At 35.0% G+C, this 12,255-nt stretch overlaps 1 protein-coding gene across 1 annotated transcript in view; it reads left to right on the plus strand.

The window, feature by feature from the left end:
• Positions 1-12,255, plus strand: part of CSMD1 (CUB and Sushi multiple domains 1) — a 1,082,532-nt gene that overhangs the window by 218,697 nt on the left and 851,580 nt on the right. Inside the window, exon 2 of the mRNA XM_066179810.1 lies at positions 6,444-6,660. Coding sequence (XP_066035907.1) covers positions 6,444-6,660 — 217 coding nt within the window. The remainder of the gene's footprint in view (positions 1-6,443; positions 6,661-12,255) is intronic.

Below are 12,255 nucleotides of genomic sequence, written 5' to 3' on the forward strand. Positions count from 1 at the left end.
AGTTATTTAGGAAATAGCAGTTTTGCTGAGTAGTAAGACAGTCAGAAGATGGCTTGAGGTTATACTAATGAGGAAGAAGTGATGAAAGCCCAGTACAGAGCACTGCCAACTGATGGAAGGGGCTACAGGGCCTACAGGTCTAAGTAGGGGCAGGAAGTGCTGGCAGATTACATAAAGCTCAGGAGAGGAGAAAATACAAAGACAGAATGTAAAAACACAAGAGAAAGGAAAAAGGGATGGTTGAGGCAAGGTCTGCAAACCACCTGTTCATGTCTTACAGCTCTCTACTGCTCCATGCACAGCAATAATTTAAATCTGTAGTTATTTGTTGCAGTTTAAGAGGAAATCTTTTTTGTTCTATGTGTACATAACACTTCTTTGTGCTGTCAGTTAGTTTTCTTTTTTATCCTTTTTGTTAAAAGTCATATATACAAAACTGTTACTGTCATGCATTTTCCTGCTCAAAGTCATTTAAGCTCTGGCTAACACTGCAGTAACAAAGTTCTGCAATTGTGCACATGTTTGAGTTAAAGGAGTGTCCAAGAGCACTGCACGTAATACCCATGCCTGAACTGTTCTGTGTGGAAAATTCCTTAATGCCTCTGTTTAAAGTTGAAAATTTGGTAGAACAGGTTATAGAACAAACAGACAAAATAAACAGTAATGTCACAATCCCCATGTATTATCCAGAGTTTAAAAGACAATCTAGGAAAAAAATTGCTGCACAGCAAAAGTAATCTCCAGCTTCAATTCACCTTTGATGTCCATATTTAAAAGGGACCAGGGGCATTAAAGTATAAAAGCTGGAACAGCTGAAATTTTTGTTAGGAAACACTATTAAGGAAAAAAAAAATCAATTGACACATGATTAAATATGACATATGGAAGAAAAAGTTTTAAATTATATGCTTTCCAAACCTATTGGAGTTCTCTGAATGAGTCAGCTTGAATGTGGATAAAGGCGATCAGAATTCCAAAAGACATTGAACAAGGCTCCCTAATAACAGCTGTAAAGGAAATAAATCAGGTAGGGCATAAGAAAGTTGTACATTGCTAAAAGGCTGGATAAAAGTTGTGCCTTTGGAGAAAATTGATGTTTTTTGGAAAGGAAGGAGTCAAAGAAATCTGTGCTGGCATGTGTGTTCAGTGCAGTCATAAGTGATCTGCAAAAGAGGATAGGCAATGAAGTGACTGTGATGATAGGAAGTGATGAGTTAATGAAAATGAGGAAAAATTGTGAAAAATTACAAAAAATAGCCTTATGTGACCAAGTAAGGGGGTGTTGTAGTAGTTGATAAAATTCAGAGTAGACAAATGTGATCTGTTGTGATGAACATTGTAATAAATGTAAGAAATCTAATAAATCACACTTTCCTATCTAAAATGACAGGCTCTAGCCTCATTGTAATTCCAGAGAAAAGAAATCTTAGTTTTAATCCATATTCATATAAAATGTCAGGCTACTACTTACCTTAGTAAAGAAGATACGAAATTAGTGGGAGAAGAAGGAAAGGGATTAAAATTATCACTGTGTAAATGATGTATACGCATTTTGAATATTACAATTGAATTTTTGGTATCCCTGTCTCATGCAGGGTGTAACACAGCATCAAAATGGTCATAGAAAGGTGATAAAATTGCCTAGGTACAAAGAACACCTATGTGAAATGGAACTTTTGAATTTGGAAATAAAAGAAGCCGGAACATGACAAAGGTCAGTGAGATGCTAAGTGGGATAGAAAACACATAAAGGTCATCTGTATGATCTCTTTTCATGCATGAACTTACTGGGATGTCAAATGAACCTAACTGATGGTAAATGATGAAAAAACACAAAAAAATGGGGTTTTTTTGTGGTTTTGGGTTCCCTCTACAATACTTGAGCGACCCTAGAAGTTTGTATAGACTCAGAGGATGACTCAGAGATGAGTTCATGGAAAAGAACTATAATATCAAGGACTACTAAACAGAAAGACAAGGATACTGGAATGTCTTCCCTTTAAGAAATTCCTGAGATGCTGCTCATGAATGGAGGGATGCCTTTTGTCGAAGTCCTCCTCCTTTGACTTGCTGTGGGAGAAAAGGCACTGAGCAGAATGAGCCTTTGATCTGGCTGAACACAGCTGTTCTTACTTATTAAATTTACTAATACAACAAATTCATATTAGAAACTGTTTCAAGGAATGAGGAAGATCCAATCTTGCTAGACATATATTCTCAGCCTCTGTAGCTGCAGAATGGAAGATGGCTACTTACAGTCATAAGGATAAACATGACTTCATTTTCATTATCATGATTGATCAAAATATCTTTGTCATCACTGACTTTACTAGAGTTAGTTTTGATATATTTTATAGTTTTCTTGTTCAAAATGCATGTATCCTGCAAAAATTCTGATTATTATATAAATATGTATATGCATACATGCATATTAGTCTTCCGCACACTACCTTATAAATTACAAGAAGAGAAGTGCTTCTTTTTGCATATTTTCTGTAGAAGCGTTTGAAACTTGTAACAAACAAAAAAGAAGTCAGTGAATATGGTAAAGAGGGTGGGAAGTGTGTGTAGGGAGAGTATGTGATAAATAAACCTAAAGACTCAGTAAAATAAAAATCAGATTTTTTAGGAAGTGTTTTCTAAGTTTGTATTTTGTGAAGTTTGTTCAAAATCTTACAGCAAAGCAGTATGAAAATTATATAGATTCCTAGTTATTCTACCACCCATTTAAAACCAGTATTTAGGGCAAAATTGCAGTATTTTGTTTTCTTCATTAGCTCTCACTTAGGGATCACAACTGAGAAATGTTGAGCCTGAGCAGATGCAATAGGACGGATACAGGATATGCAAAGTAACTTTGAAAAATAGAATAACGGTGTAGCCACTTAAAATATTTTTCATCTACAACCCAAGAGCATCAGTTTTCTTAAAATACACTTTTTATACCGTAAGGTAAAAATGGCAGTCCAGAAATATCTTCTTACAGACAATGTATGACAGAACAATAATAATAACTGCATAGTTTTTACTCATATGAACAGTTATGTGATATCATACAAATAATGGCAGTCTAATACACCTTTACTATTAAAATAATTTAGTGTACTCATATTGTACTCAATCAGTGACTGCACATTTTGTGAAAAATGGCAGTATTTATTTTGTTATTTGAGGCAAAGTCCAAAGCTAAAGTGAAATGTAGGAGTAAGACCTTTTCGGGGTATATTCAGTGATATTCAGTCTACATTCAGTCCAGTAGAACTTAATCTCTGCTCACATTTTTTTAACATTTCCTGTTGATGTGTTTATTTTCTTTACTTTGATGACTCTTTCTTCTCTTAAAATGCACATATGAAACAAAATATTCTTCGTTAATCTCTCTCAGTGTAATCTTACTAGTCTGTGGTGCCTCTGCAATCAGAACTGCATTATCTTTTGTGGGATAGTGTATGCTCAGCTTCTTTCTGATTTGCTGCTACCTGTCACCTTAAGTCTCTTTGTTCCTGTTCTCCAAGTATATCCTCCAACTGAATCTCTCTTAAGTGGTTTGATGCTGAATTTACACGTTGAAGAGGTGTAACATTTGACAGTTCTGAAGGTTTGAGACTTACATATATTGACAAAATAGGTATTATATGGATAGCAGATGCATTTTTTTTTCTACATTCTGCTACATTTTTCTAAATTAACATGCTTGGATCTTAACTAGGCAGGAATAGATGTAGAACATGTGTTTTCCGGGTCTCTATAGCTCTTAAAACCTCTTTAAGTATTTCTTACTTCAGAAGCAAAGTCTTCCTTGAAATTGTGTATGTGCAGCGATGAGTTTTCTGGGAGTTAACTGTGTATTAAATTTCTTCTAGGATTTTTACTGTTTTTTTTTACTGAACACTAAGTAAATAAGTATATATTTATATTTGCATAAAAAATTAAGAACAAACCTAAATAGCATTTCAAAGTAATCGTTTTTCTTTATGATTTTCCTTTGCTTCATGTTTTTTTGGATACAAAGTGAAAAGGCAATGTGTGTATGACTAGTTTCAGAAGCTGTCTATTAATAGTTTCAGAACCAGAGGAATATATATACCGGCGAGTAAAAGCAAAGTGGAGAAAAAAAGGGCTCTGGATTGTAAGAAATGCGAAAATTAAACAGTGGTAAAACACTTTTTGCCTTATTCCTCATTAGAGTCTGTTTATTTTCCAAAATAATAATGCACAATAGCCCGTATCTACAGATAATAATGGACAACAATAATAATAATGCACAATAACCTGTATCTACAGATAGTACAAAACACCTTTTGGAATAAAACTGGGAGCAATCACTGGCAGTTACAACTTCTGCAAGTAGGTAACAAGTGTCTGTGTAAGGAAACTACTAAGTTATGGCCATGTGGGTGCTGCGAGAGTTAACTTGCTACCCCAGCAATATGGAGTTTAAAAATAAAGGTTAATAAAGTTTATGTTATAAACTTTATAACTATATAATTATAAAGTTAATAAAGCTTAAAAATAAAGGTTAATGAAGTTTTACTTTAAGCCAACTTTAGGGTTCCCGAAGAGATTAGAGACATAATTTGTTTGTCTTCACAGATGTCAGAAATGTAGTTAAGATATTGCATTTACATATGCAGTTACATATGGTGTACTATATTCTTTATACACTAGAATTACAAATTTCTGCTCCTAAAATGGGATTCTGTCTTTGACAGATTTTAGATGAATTGCTAAAATGCACTCCTTTTTCAATGCAAACATTTCACACCCGAGTGGTAGGAAGGCTGCTGTGCAGCACAGCTTGTAAGGGGTACTTGACTTACTGAAACTGATGTTGGAGACATGCAGTAGCTGCTTAGAGTAAAAGGGTGGTGGGCTGTCAGTATAATTTTCCTTTTCTGTTTTCAGAACATCAGTTCTGTATTAATTAAATTATTTTAAATTGTTTTTGGCATTTGTATGACATTTTCCCTGTGGTTGTAGGAAGAAATATACAATGCATCTTCAAGTGTATGCAAGAATGCTGGTAATTTTTAGTGAACAATACATAACTGAAATATTCATGCTAAGTTCCTGGTGTAAGAGGTTCCTTCTTTGCAAATGCTGGATAACAAAGATGTCTTAGTAAAGGGAATCAAATGATAGGTATACCAGAGAAGATTTTTATTTTAAAAGTTTCCTGAATTCCCACAGCTTTTCCATCTCTTCATTAGAGTTGTTATATTTGAAATTTAGTAAAAAATGATTGCTTTTAAGTTCTTTAGTTTTAGGAGAAATCCCTGTTATTAAATCCATCTTATTAAGATTTAGAAACCTCCCACAAGAACTTGACAGCACTTTTCTGAAAGATTCAGTCTGAGAGACCCACTGCTGGGAAGTTAAAAACAAAATTGCAGTCAGAAATACTCTTCTGATTTAGATATAACAATAAAGTGTGGGATTATACTTGTTCTGGAGTGCTTAAAATGTGTATAATAATCCAAGCATTACAGTCCACAGAATGTCCTTATATTTTTCTCTGTTCAAATATTTCATTAAAGCTTCTCTCCAGCTCAAGAGTCAGTACTGTTGTGTAGGGGATTAACAAAATCAAGTAGGAAACTAGCAACAGTGTGCGCTGTAAGTCAAGGTTTCTTGCTGAGGACTTCCCGTTAATGAGCTATCATGCCCTCAGAAAACCAGTAGGATGTACAAACAAGATACAAAAGCCTGCTGAGTAAACCCTTATTGTTATTTTTTGAGAATCAAAAAAACCCCAACCCAACCTAAGAATCCCGAAGCCAAAAAAAAAAACAACCAACAAAAACCCAAACTGAAGCAAAACAAAACAAAAAACCAACCAACCAACCAAACCATCAAAAAGACAAAACAAACATTCCCCCTCCCCCCCCCCCTTCCTTAGCACAAAACACATGGAACTGCAAATATGATACCACAGAAATTTTGCTGTGTTTTCTAAGTATAGGAATCCTGATGTTAGTTGCAACACAAAGCATATTATGTGTCTACATTTTCCTCTTCATGTTAAAGAAGTTTTCAGAACATAAGAAACTCTGATATTTTAGTACTTATATAGAAACTTTTAAAATGGCATTAGCCAAAAAGTTTTGAACTCACTCTTGCCATTAGAACTGTCAGTCTGTTGAATTTATGGCATGAAGGCTAATACTGAGATTTCACATTTGAATGAATAAGTCATACATTGTTAATACTACAGAACCTTAAATAATGATTCATTGCATAAAAAGATGTTAAGTGTCTCAGAATATCCAGCTATGAAGCGTTTTTATCCGAAGGAGAGAATGGTATAAATGCAATTTTTTGTGCTGTTTATAATCTAGAAAAAATATTTTTAAATTATGTTTACATGTAGGTACATATGTAAGAATGTATACTGGGTGAGGGAAAAGAAAACCTACTGCAAATTTTCCTTTCTTCTTTTTCAGGTCAGAACTGTGGAGGCTTAGTACAGGGACCAAATGGTACTATAGAAAGCCCTGGATTTCCTCATGGTTATCCAAATTATGCCAACTGCACGTGGATCATTATCACAGGAGAGCGTAACAGGATACAATTGTCATTTCATACTTTTGCCCTCGAGGAAGATTTTGACATTTTGTCAATTTACGATGGACAACCACAGCAAGGCAATTTAAAAGTGAGGTAAGGTACCTTCTTTTCTTTTCCAATTTCTTTCTGTCTGCCTTTCTCTTTACCTTTCTTTCTTTATACTGAGTATATGTTCTGATGATATGTTAGAACATACATTGTGTTTCCTTGGTTCATCCCCAGCCAAGGGGACAGTAGTGCTTCAAGATCTCCCAGAGAAAGATGTTAATCCAAATTTCAGATTTTTATGGCCCTAGCTTGTGTATCAGTACCATAAGTTGTACTTAAAATTTACACAGTCCAAGATCAGTTTTGGTGAAGGCCTTGAGCACAGAAATATTCCACGTTTCAGTACATTATTTTTTTTCTCTGCTGGTGGAATCCAGGTTTTGCCAAGAGTCCTTTTCCTGAAGGTACCAGTCACCAGTTTTTGAAAGAACTCTTACTGAGATGAGTTCAGCCGCAAATTGTTTCACATGTCAAAATTGAAATTCTTCTCCATTAAGCAGTTAGGGATGTTTAAAGGTCAGAAACTGGTGTGTCTTATCTGCCCAAATACCACTGAGGTCATAAAAAGGCTTTATGGAAGCTTTCTGATCTTGAAGCTTTTCACAGCTTCAGGTTTTGAAGCATTAATTTCATTGGTGTCTTCTTGTAAGTTCCTCAGTCATTTGCTGGATCTGGGCTGCAGAGCTGGAAAGCAAACAAGGCTTTCAGTGCTGCTCTGTCATTTGCTGTTCAGGCATGAGATTTATTGAGTACTGTAAAACACTGCTGTCAGTTCTGTTGTCTGATTACTCTTTTATATGCTGCTGATTTATACTATAGTGCTGAAACAAATGTGGGACCATCACCAATTTGTTTCACATTTTAGTGAGTATCATCACTGGATATTTTTGACAAGAACAATGTTCTGATTGATTTTTAACTCAGTTCAAAGTTTTGAAAACTTTGGAAGGTAGCACAGAGTACGGTGATTTAGATGCACAGTGTGTGGGCTTCATTTACTGTACTTAACTGACCTTCGGTACTTGTATCACCAGTATAAAGGAGAAATATTTATTTTTTAGTCAAATGCTTTTATTAGCATTATCTAACTTTCCAGTTTGTTTTGTACTAATCTCAGTAGAAAATTGTTTAAAGGAAGAGCACCAATAAAACAGGTATTTTATTTCTCATTGCTGGTATTTGCCAATCAGTTACCTTCACAAATGGAATTTTGTAGAAAAAAGCATTTGTTGGCTTGGCAGCATGTATAGGTTAGCATAGCAGAATTAGAATGACAGGTTTCTATTGACTTCTCATACCCCATGTCATACCCTTTGTTGCACAAAGAACATTCACAAGTGTACCCCTCTGCAGTTACACATTTCAAGACAATTCCTTCTGGAAATATTGGAAAATTACAGTCTTGGTCTTTTAGCTGACAGCATGCTGATGCAAGAGAGCATCTTGGAAGTTCTGCTTCAGGGCATGTACTTCTTTATTCCCCACAGATAAAAATATTCCACTACATTTTGGGTAAATGTGTTTCTTTAGCCATCATGCAAAATCTGGAGCTTTTCTTTAAAAATAGCTGTGTATCTATATCATCATCACAAACTATAATGATTAAGTAATACTCACTCCATATTTTGTATAGTACTTTTTTCAGTTGCTACGGCAAAATTGAGTACAAATGAATAGTGCATTCAACTCATTTATTGTGCTGCCTGAAGGATCTCTCAGTGTGCTAAATGTGCACCAGGATACTTCCACTACTTATTGATTGTAAAATCCAAGAAAATAGGAACACATATAAAATATATTAAAATGATTAGGCAAAGGAATAAACTGGCTTGGGCTGTTGGTGTGGGGAAAGAAAAACAAAACAGAGAGTGATTACATGTATATGAACATTGGTTAGTGCATTATTAAAGCATATACTGATTTAAAAGATAAATTCTAGGTGGTAGCAATAGTTATCACAGGCTTTTTTAAGCTATAAGGATGTTGATCATTAAGATATTAGTGGGAAAAATAAACAGAACATAAGTTATTAAAAAGTGCTATTTTACATCTTTCTATTTTTCTAGAAAAAAATCAACTAGTATTCTGGAATTCAGTGTAATTCTGAGACGTGTGGCCCAAAATTGTCCATAAAAGATTGCCAGACTGGCTTCATTTTTATCATTGTAAAGATCACGGAAAAAAAAAAAAAAAAGATTTTACATATAATATTTAATATATATATATAGTCTGTATATTTATGTCTATGTACATGTATTTCATCCAGGAATGCAGCACAGGCTGGGCTCTATCCATCTGGGAAGCAGGTCTATAGAAGGGAGCCTGGAGGTCCTGGTGAGCAGCAAGCTCAATGTGAGTGAGCAGTGTGCTGCTCCTGCAAAGAAAGCCAACAGGGTGCTAGGCTCATCTACAACAGAATCACCAGCAGAGATAAGTCATTCTCCCACTCTGCTCAGGGCGTGTCACCTGGAATAATGTATTCAGTTTTGCTCCCACTATACCAAAAGTTGTGGACGGGCTGTAGAGGGTCCAGAGAGGGGCCACAAAGACGATCAGTGACTGGGAAGTTGCCATGTGAGGAAGAACGGAGAGAACTGAGCTTGTTCAGCCTAGAGAAGGGGAGACCTTTGTCACTGTGCTCCAGTACTTAAAGGGTGGCTACAAAGAAGATGGAAACTCCCATTCTTTAGAAGGAGCTGAATGGAGAAAATTAGAGGTATAGGGTACAAGTCAATTCTGACTAGGTTCCAAATGGACACACAAAGAAATTTTTTCACCAAGAGACATCAGTCATTGACATAATCTCCCCAGGGAGGTGGTGGATTCCATGGTGTTGCATGCTTTTAAGATTCAGCTGGACAGGGTGCTGGGCCATTTTAGTTAGACTGTGCTTTTGCCAGGAAAGGCTGGACCATCTTTCCCACCTGGAATTCTATGACCATGATTCTGTGATATATAAAAGAGGAAGTTTTAAGTCTAATGCCACCTGTTATGATAATGCTTTGTTGCATATTGTAGTCTTAATTCTGTAGAAAAACATGAAATTAGATAATTGATTTCACCATATATTAGAACCAAAACAAATATTTCAGTTCTCTGTTACTGAAAGAAACTTACATTAAAGCTTACAAAAAGATTGCTTTATCAGTTGATGGAGAAAGATTTCAAAATATAACTAGACTCTAACTGAGAAAAGAAGCAAAATATATATTTTTGCTTGCATTTTATATTCTAAGGAAATTTTCATTTTCAATATGCAGTCAATTGTCAACATGTAGAACTCATACAAATGAAGCAGAGATGCAAGTGGGGTGCATGGAGACAACAGTTGTTATTCAGATGTATTCCTTGTGGATCATTTCCCTACATAAGCATTGTATTCAGTAATTCTTTTTAATCTAGGAGCTAGTGAATATTTATTTTGAGTTTTTTTTCTTTGTCAAATGTGTAAGATAAAATAGTAAATGGCTATATTTTTAAACAGAAAGGAGAAATGTATCAACAGGACATAGAGACACAAGTCGGCTCTGAAGAGGCTCAGTGTAAAGGCAGATGTGAACTGACAATATTGACTTATTGAAAGCCAATAAATACATTACCTGCCACAGACAAGGGAATTCAAAACAGACAGCTTAAGAGTACATAGATTTCAAAACACATTTCAGGGTTGGCTGTAATACCTGTTTTTCACGTCTGAATATAGAAAAATGCTCACTAATTTTGGCATAAGTCATGTTGCAGTGTATTTTTTTTCTATATGCAAAATTCCTGAATAGGGGTTTCATAGAGAGGTGTAGGGAAACCATAACAGGACTGGATAAAAGGAAAAGCCTGTATGGAAACCTCAGTTGCTGAAAAGGTGGGGTGGGATGTAAGTGGACTAGGGTGTAAGTTGGGTGTTAAGACACGGAAGTATGATTTTTAAAAACATGGTAAACTGAGACTTTGTATATGCAATTGCTTTTATCTCAGTTTATACCATGAGGGTACAATTTTTTTTTCTGTGTCAAATGCAGGTAAATGCTGTAATCTCTGTGTTACAATGTCTGTCAGTAAAAGTTACTCTTTTAGTATCTCACACTTAGTTTACCTAAGAGTCAGTTGCAGACCTGTGCAATAAAATCTGGAAAAAACTTTTTCAGTTAATCTTTCAAACAGACCTAAAAAACTTTTAAAAATGTATTCCAAACAATTTGGTTTCTTCTTAGACAGCAAAGCTACTAATTAAATTATATGCAGTAATGGGAAGACACAAATATGCAGGTGTGATTTTGTTTTTACTGTGTGTATGCACACCTGTCAGTTATTTTAGACATGCATAATATGCATTCTTTGTAAAGTGATTTAAAAATGTCTACTTGCCTTCATGGCTTCTCAGGCCTTCTAAGCATTATTTAGTTTACTGCAGCCTAGCTAATAACATAATAGCTGCTGCTTGTTATTATTCATGTCAGTTGAAATAAACAGTTGTTAGTGTAACATAATAAAATACAGCTTACCAAAAGTTCTCTGACACGAATATATAAAATGTCTGCTTAATAGCAATATATTTCCTCTGCTTTCTTGAATCATGCAGCAATAATAGGCATTAAATATGAATTATTTACAGTATTCACTTTTCCCCATCTCCAGTAAGAAATAAACCATATGTATATTCTGCACATCATAATCCGAGCATAGAGGTGAAACTTAAAAGTCTGAGCTCTTCCTGCTATTAAACCTCTTTTGTCTTAACAAACAATGATTTATCAAGTATGCAGCATTTTATTTTTTTTTAATTTGTTTTTTTTTTCTGTTTCATTGTTGTTTATTATTTGATTGTTTCTTCAGAAACCATTTCTGTCTTCCATCTCTCCAGGGTCAAGAGAACAGTGAAGCAATGATGGGGTGATTGAATTTTCTACAGAACTGCTGACACTGCAGCAGCAAGAGCTTTGTGCAGTTTAAAGTTCTTATTTCTTTTTTCTTTCCCCATGAAAATGACAAATGTAATTTTTTTTACCTTTTTATTGCACATCATTTCCAAAAAAATAGAAGATTTTGTGTATGTGTGAGGTGGTGGTTGTGAAGAAAAGAATATAGATTCCTATAGTAGCATTTTTCCAGCTGAAGCTTTCCTAGAACATAGCACAAAGTAGCAGGCTAGTGTTCAAATTTTTAAAACAAGATTATTGAATAATTTCAGCAGAACATTCTGGTACTTCATATATCTGTAGGAAAAGGAAAACTATTACTGTACATTGCACAATTGTTATTGAGTTCTTGCCAGTAGACATGCCAATCGATGACTACTCTTCCTTTTTTTATGTTAATCATAGAATCAGAGAATAAAATTCAGAATGGCCTGGGTTGGAAGAAACATTGAAGATCACCTAGTTCCAAGCCCCTGCAGTGGGCAGGGACATCTTCCACAAGACCAGGTTGTTTAAAGCCCCATCCAAACTGAACCTGAATACTAGTAGTGCACACACAGCCTCCCTGGGCAACATGTTCCAGTGCCTCAAAACCCTCTCGAGGAAAGAATTTAACACCTAATTTGCTAATATCAAATCTAGAGCTCCCCTCTTTCAGTTTAAAACCATTTTACCTTGTCCTTCCGCTCTTTACTGTATAAAAAGTCTCTCTTCCTCCTTTTTATAA

Source organism: Chamaea fasciata, unplaced genomic scaffold (genome assembly GCF_029207755.1).
Source record: "Chamaea fasciata isolate MVZ Bird 193981 ecotype frontalis unplaced genomic scaffold, bChaFas1.0.hap1 SCAF_3, whole genome shotgun sequence".
Lineage (NCBI taxonomy): Eukaryota > Metazoa > Chordata > Aves > Passeriformes > Sylviidae > Chamaea > Chamaea fasciata.